We start from the raw sequence: 12886 nt of genomic DNA on the forward strand, positions 1-12886 counted from the left end.
ACTTGAGCCTCCATTTTACAGACCTGAAAACTGAGGCTCACGCAGAGAACTCAGTCCCGGGGGCAGAGCTGGTCTTCTCACTCTTCGCACAGGGTTTTCTTTCCCCATGCCCAGGCTGACGGGTACCAGGCCCAACTTGACAGGCCCACCGTGTCCCCCGTAGAGCAGCCATTCTCCCTGAAAGCCACAAAGGTGGGGTGGAACCCCTTGATGTCTCCCTCCCCTCCGCAGAAACTTCCCCAGACAAAACAAACAAGCCCATGGGTCTGGCGAACTGCAGCGGGGAGCGGAAACCAAGGAAGATCAAAGGCCCAGCGGTTACCCCCTTCCGGGCCGCGCAGCTGGCAGCGCGCCTCGACCCCAGGAGGGCACCCACGGGCACCGGTATGAGACATCCGAGTGATTGGCTGGCAACTCGTGGCTTTCGGACACTTGTAGCCGCCAGGAGTGGGCCGGGCTCACAGTAGGCTCAGGCGCGGTGGGGCTCCTCTTGGACTCCCAAATCAAAACTTACAGAGGGGCGGAGGGAGGGGGAGACATGGGTAATAAGCGAATCCTTTCTGCAAAAGTCAGGTCGTGGGAAGACTGGGAAGGGGCCGCGAAGCAGGCTCGCAGCAGACCCTTAGCGCCCCAGCAGCGTCTCCTTTTCCGACCTCAGTTTCAGCACCCGTAAATTGGAGCCGCCGAGTCCTGCCCTGCTCTCCTCCAGGAAAAATAGAACGGAGGGAAGGCGCAGTACTGTTAGTGGAGCGGTGGTTCTGGAGAAGGCAGGACCCAAGAGGGTGTCTGTCCCAATACGCCTGCTGGCCAGAGGCCCGCCCCCTACTCCGGTCCCGAGTCCTCGCTTCTCGGGTCCCGGGTCCCGACCTCCTCGCCCCCTCGCCCCCTGGTCCCCCGGCCCCCACGGCCCTCCAGCTCCCCGCGCGGGGCTGAAGACCGCAGCCTGGAGGGGGGCGCTGTGTCCGCCCGGCGGCGCCTGGCCCCGCCCTGCCCCGCAGCCCCGCCCCCCGCCCGCCCCCCGCCCGTCCCCCGCCCGCCCCCTCCGCGGCCCGCCTCGCCTTTGATGCGCCGCGCCCGGCCAATGGGCGCGCGGGGAGGTGCGGGCCGCGGCGGCGGGCTGGGGGCTCGGCGCGCCCGGGCGTCAGTCGGGCCGCGGCGACGGCGGCAAGAGCGCGTCCCGGCGCCGCCTCGGGCTCCGCTCGGCTCGGGGTTTCTCCAGGAGGAGGAGAGCGAGGCGAGGCGCGGCGAGCCGCCGGCCCCGCGGACCGGGCGCATGGCTTAGGGACGCCCCCGCCCGCCGCGCCCCCAGCATGGGGAAACTTCACTCCAAGCCGGGTCAGTGTCCCCGCCCGCGCGCCGGCCCCCTGGCCCCGGCCGTCCTCGCCCCCGCGATTGCTAACTCTCTGCCTCTCCTTTCTTTCCGGCTCCCGCCGCCGCCGCCGCCGCCGCCGCCGCGCGCGATGTGCCTGCAGCCGCCGTGTGCAAGCGCAGGGAGAGCCCGGAAGGTAGGGGCGCGCGGGGCACCGACCGGGGGGGATGGACGGGGAAGCACCGCGGACCGCGGCGGAATGGCCTAGCTCGCGGGATCTTATTACCAGGGCCACCCCCACCCCTTACTCCGGCCACCAGTTCCACAGACCCGCTCCGGGAGCAGCCTTCTTGCCCCCCCCCCCCCTTTTCTGTTCCATCCACCCGCTCCTCTCCGTCCTGTGCTCTCTCTTCTGACCCTCAAGCCCTCCTGTCGCCGTCCGCGCCCTCCGCGCTCCCTGCGCCCCCTCTTCAGACTCCTAAGCCCTTTCCCCCAAGATTCTGCCCCCTCTCTTTCCGGCCCTCAGCCCCTTCCCCCGAGATCTGGGCTCTTGAGCGCGCTGCTTCCCTCTCCTCACCCTCCGTTTCCCTCTTCCCCTCATCCCGTGCTTATTGCACCCATCTTCTGATCCTCACCCCTCTCCTCCGCAGTCGCGGCCTCCGGCGCTCGCTCTTCTGATCCTCAGACCCTTCCTCCGGGGTGCTGCTCCCGCTTCGCGCACCCCGTTAGGTCCCTGCTCCTGGGGCTTCGCTGGACCCCTTTCTCCTGATTACCTGCGTCCGTTTCTCGGATTGTGTCCCGCCTCTCAACTCTCTCCTGGCCCCCGCTGCCTCTGCCGCGCCCACTCGCCCTGCTCTCTCGGGTAACTTTTCGCCCAGGGGCCAGACTCAGGGGGCTTCGTGTCTTCCCCGCCCCAGGTGACAGCTTCGCCGTGAGCGCCGCCTGGGCTCGGAAGGGCATCGAGGAGTGGATCGGCAGGCAGCGCTGCCCCGGCGGCAGTTCTGGGCCCAGACAGCTGCGGGCGGCGGGCACCGTTGGCAGAGGAACCCGGGTACGATCCCCTCCTACCCTCCTTTCAACCTCAGAGACGGGCCTCCTTACCCACCCACCCCAACTTTTAGCACCCTCTTGGCACAGCTTAAGTCCAGAAGCCCCTTCTCAGCTGCCCCTGCCCCCCTAACATGACCCTGTACCCCCCTGTCTTGGGGAACCTTAGAGGTGGCACAGGTGACGCAGTCTCCTGCCCAGCTGGGGAAAGAGGGCTGTTTGGGGGGAAGGTCCTAGGTGACGAGGTGGTACAGGTCCAGTCTGTGGGGAATCTTGTCTGTGCTGGAGGGACTTGGGGGCCTGCTCTGACTTCTTACCTTGTTTCTGCGCCAGCATTCAAAGGTGGATCTGGAGGGGGGTGGTTAATAAGACAGGGAAGGCATGAAGGAGGGGTGTCTGGGTGGAGGGCAGGACTGTGGTGGCCTCCAAATGTGTTCCAAGTGTCTGTGGCGTTCATCAGTACCATCTGCCCAGGAACCCCAGTAGAAAGGGCTGTGATCTGGGTAGCAGAGTTTGGGGGGCACTGAGACCTGGTAGGTAGGTTTGGGGGGCACTGAGACCCCATCATTTGGCCCACAGGGAGAGAGAGGGTCTCATTCCACTGCAGCCCAGGCCTTGCCCCAGTAGGTCCCCGAGGCTGGAGTTGTTCCTGGGGGAGCAGTAGACGTGACAGGGGAGCGAGTGAGTCAGGCCCCAGCTCCTGGCCTGGGACTGGTGTTCACAGATGTCCTGTGAGCTCTGGAACTCTGCACGGGGCTTTCAGATGGTCTGCGTGGAACTCGAGCAAGCCAAGGATCAAAGGATCAATCAACTTTTTGATGTGACATTTAATTTTTTTTTTTTTTTTTTTTTTAACTTAGAGGGGGAACAGACTGAGTCTCAGGTCTGGTTAGTTCTTTGGTCTCGTCCATGGGCTAGGGAGGGGCCTGGGGAGTCTTTGGAGGTGTGTGTGTGTGTGTGTGTGTGTGTGTGTGTTTCCGGGCGGTGGCACCTGGGCTCTTTGCAGCAGCCCCGTCGCAGGGGGCCGGTGTTGGGAGGTGAGCCTGTGGATAAAGTCGACTCTTGTGCATGTATGAAGTAACCTCTGGGTCTGGGAGAAGCCCCCGCCTCCTCCTCTGGTGGCTCGCTTTAGCTGGGGGCTTTCTCTTCACCATTTTTCTTCATCTGTTGGCTGGGCTGGAATTGGAGCTGCTCTCCCCTAGGAAAGGTCAAAACTTGGTGGGTGGGGGGCACTGCGGTTGGGGCCCTTGAGAAACAGAGCCACAAACTTCCCTTTCTTCCCCCAGCGTTTATAGTTTTTGATCTACTTACTTATTTAAAGCCCAGTGAAAATGATCCGATTTAGCCCTATGAACAAATGCATTTGTAGCTCAAGACAGAGGCCAACTGAGTGGATTTCCATTAATCAAGTTTTGGGTTTTTTCAGCCTGTTTATTTTTACAAAGTATTCCTGCAGAATGACATTTATTTGCAGTCCCCCCCCCCCAACCTTTTTTTTTTTCCTTTCCTCAACTGCCAGGCAGCTTGCTGCATGCTTTAGGGGAAACTTGAAATACAGCGAGGGCTTACTTCAATTGACTTTTATCTTCAAAGCCATAACAAATGTTACCCGCATGTTTTTGGTGGGTCTCCTTGGCATCCAGTCCTGGAGGATGGGAGGGAGGAGGAAGGAAGGAGAGGAAAACAAAAGTCTGTCGTTTTTAATTAAATAGTAGTGTTCCCAGCAAGAGGAATGTGAGCCAGTAAAAGTTGCCATTGGGGGAAATGAGGGAGGGTGGGGAGGGGGCCCCAGCTTAAGTCTGTGGCTTTGGTGAAGTCACGGAATTTTGTTGCCTGGTTTCTTCCCCCAGCTGAGGACAGCGTGGGGGTGGTGCTTGCCCCCTCCCTTCCTCGCCCCCCTCTCTCGGAGAAACACTGAGGGGTCATTAATGTTTGTTCAAAGCACTTTTGAAGATGTGAGACACAGAGCCATCAGCGTGACATATGTTAGTGGTGGCGGAGGGTGGGCCCCGCCATCCAGGATATTAAGGGGAGGAAGCCTCTGCTTCTTTGGGAGTTATGCTTGGTGACTAGGGTCCAGACACCTGCGTTCCTACCAGTCCCTGGCCCAGCCACCGCATCTGCAGAGCGGGGGCTGGGGAGCCCACCCTGGGAGAGGTCAGGGTAAGCCCAAACGTGTAGGCCTGCATGGTGGGGGCCTGTGCAATGATTTCAGGTGGTGCCTCGAGGAATGTTTGTTATCTTAATAGTGAAGCGCTGCTTTTCCCAGGAAAGGTAGTAACTAGGACATCAAACCCCCGATTTCACGGATATTATCGCTTAGGATGAAGCTAAATTGAAAGAGAGCGGTGAAAGTTGATTCCGGGAAAAATATTAAGTACAAGTGGTCAAAGTCGTGACTGTGGAAACAGGATGCTCAGAGTTTGGGAAACACCGAGAAATGGTAAGTAAGACAGCAGTGAGCAACCTTCTGTCCAGTTTAACTCCCATGATTCCCAATGGCACAGAAAGGGTTCTTCCATTAGCTCAGCGGGAGGTAGGGTGTGGGCTCCAGAGTCTCCTGGATTCCAGGGGCTGTCAGAGGTCCCCCCACCAGCTCCAGGCCCGGCTTGGTGGTGGCCTCTGTCTTCACTCCTTCACGTGGCCTTTCACCAGAGTGGCTGGAAACATATTAGTGGTTCATCCAAGTAGCATTATTATTATTGCGATGAGAACTATTTATTAAGTGCCACGTGTATGTCAAGTACTTTGCTTACATTATCTTACTCCTCCTTATAACCCTATAAAGTTGCCAGCCAGCTTGTGTGAACTCTTTCTGGAGCACTGTCTAGACCACAGAGGCCACGTGTGGTAAAGCCCTGTGCTAGACCATCTGCCCCGAGGGCGCCACACTTCATGTCCAGAGAGATGGCATGCTGACCCGCTGCTGAGTACTTTGGGAAGAGGCAGGCTGTGGGGCAGGCGGAAGGGGCCCCTGCTTGCCGTCTTCCTCCCTGACCGGGTCTGAGTAGCTTAGTAAATGTTCAGGGTGGGTCCCGGTTGCATGCAAGGTCCTGGGATGTGAGAGGATGACCTTGCTGGCACCAACCTAAGCCTGACCTTCTGAATACAAAAATAAATGAGGTCAGGCTCTGCCACCAGAGCTGGTCACCTTGTGTAAGCCATTTTACCTAAGCTCATCTGCAAAATGGGTATAATAACATTCCCATCCCTGGCAGGGTTATGGCAGATGACTCCTCAAAGAGCTCAAAAGGGAGAGAAGGTACCGGGAGGTTTGCTGAGGCACCGGTGGGGGTGGGGACGGGAGCCCAGATTACAAATCCAGAGGTTTCCCACCTCCCCTGCCCGGCCATACCGTATAGAAGCACTTGGAGGGACACAGGCTAGGGCCGGGGCTTCCGCTCTTTCCGGGGGGACATGACAAACTTCAAGGAAACTGGAGCTCAGAGGAGAAAAGCGATGAGAAATGGGAGGTGTCCACGGTACGAGCGAAGAACAACAAAGCGAACAGTTTATATGCCAGACAACAATGTGCTAACCAATTAGAAATTTACATAAGCATAACCTCAAAGAGATAAAGAAGGATAGTGAAACATGAAGCTACAACAGGCAGTTACGAAAGAGAACCAATTGGAACTACTGGGTCTGGAAAATGTAATATAATATCATGAGCGAAGTAAAAAAGCTCGGTAGGTGGATGGAACAGCTTAATGGACCCAGAGAGCCTGATAGGAAAACACCTGGAAAAGCAGAATCTGCTCCCGCGGCGTGTACATGCGAGAGCATACGTGAGCGTGGATGACCAGATTTAAGGCGGTCCCCTCCCCACCTGCCCCCACCCGCCCCCCATTTGGCCCTTTTGTTCTTTTATGGCAAAACTGCCTGAAGAAACCGGCTGAGAGCCGTGGTGCCGGTCGGCCTGCCTCTGGATCGAAGGTGGCTGCCAGGAGGGCTGGTAATTTGAGTAGGGGGCACCTAGCGCATTTTGATATTGGGGGACGATTGGGAGGGTGCAGGCCGGGCTGGAGCCCGCGGGGACGTGTGCGGATGGGTGATGGGGTTGGAGGCTGGCTCCTGGCCCAGCTGCTGCCCGAGTTGCCGGATTCCAGGGGAATTACCCTTGAATGATACCAGTTGGCACAATTAAAAGGCCCCATGTCTTCACCATATGGAAAGCGTTAGGCCTCCTTACGTGGTTTCAAAGCTATGTGCCGGGAGGTACACTTGACATTTGAGGTAAAGCATAAATTAAATATTTGGTGTTTCAGAATTAAAAGATGATTTGCTTTGAGGCTGGTGGAGGCCTCTGGGCCTCCACTTGCTGGCATCTTTGGGTTCTCCATGGAGGGTCTCCTCTGTCCGTGGCACCCGGGACTTCAGAGCCCCACCTGGCAGCTTTCTTTACCCCTGGGGAGCAGGGAGGAGAGACTGGGGAAGTCTGAACTGGGCAGGATGCTAGGGGGGGCTTCTGGTTTCCAGTAGGGCTTGGGTCCCCCAGGGTGGTGCCGGGGTGGGCGAGGGCGTCATACTCTGAAGGCTTAAACGAATCTCTGTGATGTGGTCTCTGGGAGACTTCGAGGAGCGTCTCATCCTGCCTTCAAAACTCTTCTTCTTTGAGAAGAAAGTTCCCCTGGGCCAGGCCGGTGCATGTTCTGTTTCCTTGAATTCAGGAAGAGCCCCTCCTTCAGGACGTCAGCTATTAATTATGATTAATAATGAATTGTTATTATTAACTCCCTAGCTGTACCAGGCATCGAGGACATAGTGGCACAGAAAAGAGATGTGGCACCTGTCCTCCTGTGGCTTCTAGTCTAAGAGAGGAGACAAAAAGAATCCACACATAAACAGCCAAATTAACAGGCAGCAGGCCTTGGGAGAAGCTGTGTGAGTGACATTCGAGCAGAGACCGGAAAGGCCGTGAGGAAGAGGGTGTGAGAGCGGCAGGTTGGTTTTCGCGCAAGGAGTAGCCGACCGAGGCCCCGGGCTTGCTATTGTCCCTGAGAACTGGGTGGTGTTTGGGTTGGGATGGTGGACCCCAAGGGGCTCGCAGCCTGTGGGGACTACAGATCTCTCCCGGTGCTCAGTCTTTCTGAAGAGCCCTGTGCGTGAGTGGCTCTTGGCATGTTTGAGCCACCTGCCCCCCTGGACAGGTATGTGGGGTGGAACCGGGTGGGTAGTCAGTGTGCCCCCTGCCAGCCATTAGCTTGCCCCTTAGATGTGATTAATGTGGATCGTCATGGACGTGGGGACTTGGGGGCTTTACTCCAGCTGTTTGGATGGATTCATTGCCCCTGCTACCCTGAGGGGAGAGGAGGGGCGCCTGTAGGGCCAGAAGCCCAGTTGTGGGGGATAGAGGGGACCTGAGGGGTGGGATTGGATTGGCTGCTCAAGGCAGAGAGAGGCACCCCACGGGCTAGGGGACAAGAGCCAGGGACAAGCCAATCCCAGAGAATGGTTGTGAGCCTGTGCCTGAGGGTAGAGGCTCCCTTGCCTTGGTTTACCAGATGTGTCTGAGGAAAGGGAGTGCCAAGGAACCCTGTGGTCAAGGGGCCAGTGCCCTGGCTAAGAAGAGATCTGCTACCTCTGGTGAGCCAGGCACCCCCCCCCCCCCCACACACACACACAAGTACTAGCTTGGGAGGTGCTTATAGTCTCACTTGCTGGCTGTGAGTTCCCAGTGTGCTTCGATTTAGAAACTTTTGGAATTTTTAGGTCGCTTGTTGGATTCCAAAGCAGGCGCTTCCGGCTGCCTCCCTGACTTCCCTTTTCTTTTTCACTCACACATGTTCTTTTTGTGGCTCTTGTCTCTGACAGACATTCTTTCTCTTCCTCTCGCTCTCTCTCTCCCCCTCCCCTCCCCACTCCTCCGCCCTCTCCTCCTCTCCCCCTCTCCCCGAGGTAGGAAAAAATTCAGACTCTCACAAACAAAATATCTGCCATTCCATCTGAGGGAGAACTGAGGCAGGAGCCCAGAATATCCTGGAAGAAACGCCAGAGAGAGCTGAAGGCCTCAGTTGTTTAATCTGGAATCTTTGATGTCACCGGGCTCCGTTTATCCTGGGAGGCTGCCTGCCTCTTTAGGGCTGGCTTCAGACTCTCCACATGAAGAATGGCCGAGAGCCTTCAGGGGCTGGAGGAAAAGCCTGATCACTCCCCAAAGGGCAGGCCTGATGATGCTGCCCCCTCCTGCCAAGCCCAGGTGGGGTGGAGAACCTTTTCCAAACAAGCACTTCCAGAGACATAAGTAATTCTTTGATAACTTCGCGGGGAAGCAGAGGGGGCCCTTTATCCATGTGGGCAGCAGTCACAGGGCTTTGCGAGGAAAAGCTCAGGTCCCTCCTTGGGTCATCCCTGGCCCCAGAAAGGCGGCTCTGCCTACCCGGGCGTGCCCCGGGTGTGAGTTTGTTTAGAGGGCTCCAAGGAATTGGTCTGGGCTTCACTTTCCATACGTGTGGAGCCACGTGGGTGGCGCCCTGTGTGCGTGGCCTCGTGTGTGGCTGCTGCCTTTCAGGGGACCCAGGGGTCCTGGGGGTGGTGGGAGGGGGCTTCGCAGTGGTGTGGCCTCCCCTCCCTCCTTCAGGCCTCAGGTTTTCCAGCTGAGAAGTAGGATAAAATTATTTATTATTATTTAGCAACTATGAATGCATTTTATTCAAGTCGGTCCTGCATCTATGCCTTAGACATTGAGTACCTATTTTAGGCCAGGTATACATTTGCTCTGTCAGGAGAGCTGGTGCTTGGTTCACAGACTGTATATACTCTAGTAGGAAAAGGAAAATAGTTTTAAAAACAAATGACACAATTGGAGTTGTGATACGTACCTCACAGGAGGAGCACTGGGTGCTTTGAGAACATGGATTCGGGATCAGAGTGAATCTGGGTGGCCGTTCATTCGCTAGGTGTTCGAGTGTGCTTACGATGTCGTGGAAACTAGGAAGCATAAGTCACGGTTCCCGCCTCACCTAACCTCGAGTTTAACGGAACCAAACGTTCATCTTTGCCTCCCGTCCGTTTTTCTTATCTTATTGCATTGGTTAGAATCCCCTTTACTCTTTAATAACTGTTTGCTGCGTATCGAGTTCAGAAAGCTTTCTTTAACTCCTGGCTTGCTAATATTTTTGAAACCGGGAATAATGATTGAACTTTGTCAAGTGCTCTTGGGGCGTTCTCATCCTTTGCTAATGTGATAGATGATTCAGATGCGTGATTTACATCACTAGACTTCCTCGTGTTCAACTTCCTTTGCATTCCTAAACTCCATCTTTCTTCGTCATGAGACGTTATTGTTTTAAAATGTTGCTGCATTGCACCTGCTGATATTTTCCTCTGGATTTTGCATCGGTACCCACGTAAGATGGGTTCATAGTTTGGGAAGGTGGATACTGCACAATGGAGACAATGTTAGCGGAGTGTTGGAGGACACTCTGGGGGCTCTGAGAGTCCGGAGCAGGGAGCGCCAACTGGCCTTGGGTAAGAGGTGGCCTTGGAGGAGCTGTGATTTAGGCCCAGAGGTGAATCGAGGAAGGGGTGGTGGAGAGCAAGGCAAGGGGAAGGGCCGTGTAATAGTTGTAAGAATGTCTGCTAGGTGGGCCAGCAGCGAGCGAGAAAGCCTTGGAGTCTAGAGGGCAGTTCATTTGAGATGCTGGTCGCGGTTCATTTGGCTGAGGAGGGATCACCTTCTGGGCCCGGGGGCCTTCTCAACCACGTTATGGACCTCAGTCCTTGTCTAGAGGGGAGGCAAGTGGCGGGCCCTAAGTGAGGGGCCAGCAGGACAGAAGTGGGGGAGTGCTCATGCAGGGGAAGAAGGAATGTGGAGACCGGTTCTCGGTTGTAAAAATACCGTGGAGGATAAAGAGGAGTCAAGTGACTGTATCTTCTGGGCTCAGTGAGAGATTCTGGAATGTCTGCATTGGTTCAGGCATGACACTTGGTTCTCAGAGGATATCCAGGGGGCCCTTGAGGAGGCCACCAGCAGCTGGAGGACCAGGAGTAGGAGAGCAGGACGCTTCAGCAAACTGGTCGAAGGGGGTCGGCTTCCTGGGGGCACAGAGCAGCGTCGAGGAGGGCAGGGAATGGACGGGGGTGGGGATCCAATAGACCAATCAACTTCAGGCCTCAGTTCCCTCATCTGTAAAGTGGATGGTAAAAGTACCTGCTCCACAGGGTGCTTTTGTGGGGACTCAAACTGCAAAATGGTTCTAACTGCCTGGCACGTAAGTAAGTGCTCAGTACAAGTTATAAGGCCGTCAAGAGGCACCGGGCTTTGGAGATTTGGGGAGGACTTGTTGAAGGAGGTGGCATGTGAGGAGGGCTCTGAAGGATTTCAGAGGGCAGGGGTCAGAGTTCAAAAGGGAAGAGAAGTCATATTAATGAGCGCAGCAGGCTGGGTGAAGACCAGCGGGAGGGGTGGGGGCTGGTGGCCCCTGGGGGCACCCGTCCTGTCTCAAGGGGGCAGCACCCCTCAGCTCCAGCCTGCTGACCAAGGTGTGGGAATGTGGCCCTGGCCCTGCCTTCTGATCATGAAGAGAATCCAGCCATCTGGGCTTTTTTTTTTTTTTTAAGTTTATTTATCTATTTTGAGAGAGAGAGAGAGAGAGAGAGAGAGAGAGAGAGAGAGAGCTAGCGTAAGCAGGGGAGAGGCAGAGAGAGAGGGAGGGAGAGAATCCCAAACAGGCGCTGCGCTGTCAGCACGGAGCCTGATGTGGGGCTCAGACTCAGGAACCGTGAGATCGCGACCTGAGCTGAAGTCAAGAGTCGGGTGCTTAACCGACCGAGCCACCCAGGTGCCCTCCAGCTGTCCGGCTTTTTATGTGAAATCATTCTGATTTAAAGAGATGATCATCAACCGAATACCGTTTTTAGAAAATAGTTTCTTTGGGCGGGCCCGGGCAGCTAGACTTGGCCTGTTGTGCCCTGGCCTGTGAGATGAGACGTCCGTGGGGTACAAGTGTGTTCCTGGTGATAGTGTATACGCACAGGTCTTAGGCTTTACATGCAGCTTTTGCACGTGTTGTTCCCCCGTATGGTACAGGAGAGAGGTGGGCTCAGCAAGTAGAAGTCTTGGGTCCAGCCATGCAAAGCTGGATTCGGGCTGCGTCTGAGCAGAGAGTGCAGCCCAAGCGAAGGCTGGGTGCTGGGGAGTCGGGGACAGTATGTTTCAGTTTGGCCGAACGCTCTGGGAGGAGCAGGAGGGGGTGAGCACAGAGAGATGTGGTTTGGGCCGCTTGGTGGACAGCTCTAGTCCATATTTCAAGCTTGCTTTGGTTCTCCTGACCTCCGTTAGACCTGCCGTCCGGTTCGGGCCCCTTTGTGCTGAGGCCCGGCATGTGCGCAGAATAGGTGTCGGAGGTGTGACTTTCGGAATCAGACTCTCTGGGTCCGAGTCCTAGCTGCGTGTCTCCCTAGCCGGGTGGCTCGTCTCTGGTCCTCAGTTTTCACATCCGTGGGATGGGGAGAGTCCTGGCTCCTAGCTCATGGAGTTGTTCTAAGAGCGAGATGAGTTAGTTCCTCTTGGCAAATCAGGGAGAGGAAAGCAGGTGTCTCTTCTCTTACAGCTTTCTGGTGTCGCTTGCTGTTGATCGCCCGCATGTGTGCTGCACGTGATGCGGAAAAGAGCAGGCCGTGGTGGGCCAATAAGGAGCGGGGGAGGGGTATAGCGTGAGAGGGAGAGAGAGAGAGACTCCCAAGCAGGCTCTGCACTGTCAGCACGGAGCCCAGTGTGGGGCTCGAACTCACAAACCGTGAGATCGTGACCTGAGCCGAAACCAAGAGTCAGACGCTTAACCGACTGAGCCACCCAGGCGCCCTGATTTTATTTTTTTGTTGATCTCGCCTTTCTGGCTGGATGGGAGGTTGGGGGGAAGCCTCTGGAGCTGATTGGTTGGCCTGCTGTGTGCTGCCCGGGGCCCCTGGCCTTGAGTACTGCTCTGGGGCCCTGGAGAGGCTGGGGTAGAGCATAAAGGGCCCCTGTTACCTTCAGGCCACAGGTAAGGGCCGGGGAAGACCAGAGCCTCCCAGGTGGACTCAGGCCCAAGGATGTTTTTCTAATTCCAGAAGGCCACGCATGCTGGCAGGCCCCTCACACAGAGGCTTTGGCTTCCAGCAGCTCCCCTGAGTGGGTCTGGGGGTGCTGCTGAGGGATGCCACGGCCAGTCTACACCTGGCTTCTCGAGGGAGCCCGGTTACAGGGCAGTTTTTGACCTAAACTCTGTTATTTTACCCTTCTCCCCCCCCCCCCCCCCCCCCCCGCCCCCGGTGATCTAGAGCGACTTCAAAAGCAAAAAGAGGATGTAAGAAAACTACAGACCAGGAATGAAGTTGCCTTTTCAGTGGGCACTGGGGACTCCCTTCTTGTTCCTTTGCCCTGGAAATTCCGAAGAGCCTGGTGCCTCGGTTGGTCTTGGCACGTGCCTTCCTTTTCAGTGTTCTGTGGCTGTAGCCTCAACGGGGCTACTAAGTGCTCAGTGTATTCTGCACCCCATGCTGAACCATCTGCTGTAGGTCAGGCCCTGAGCCAGGCGCTGTTCTTAC

At 56.5% G+C, this 12886-nt stretch overlaps 1 protein-coding gene across 1 annotated transcript in view; it reads left to right on the forward strand.

The window, feature by feature from the left end:
* The first annotated feature begins 1159 nt into the window (after nt 1-1159).
* Nucleotides 1160-12886, forward strand: part of NKD1 (NKD inhibitor of WNT signaling pathway 1) — an 82015-nt gene continuing 70288 nt past the window's right edge. Inside the window, exons 1-3 of the mRNA XM_042969316.1 lie at nt 1160-1335; nt 1473-1505; nt 2227-2360. Of these exons, the coding sequence (XP_042825250.1) occupies nt 1311-1335; nt 1473-1505; nt 2227-2360 (192 nt within the window). The 5' untranslated portion in view covers nt 1160-1310. The remainder of the gene's footprint in view (nt 1336-1472; nt 1506-2226; nt 2361-12886) is intronic.

This window comes from Panthera tigris, chromosome E2 (genome assembly GCF_018350195.1).
Source record: "Panthera tigris isolate Pti1 chromosome E2, P.tigris_Pti1_mat1.1, whole genome shotgun sequence".
Taxonomy (NCBI): Eukaryota; Metazoa; Chordata; class Mammalia; order Carnivora; family Felidae; genus Panthera; species Panthera tigris.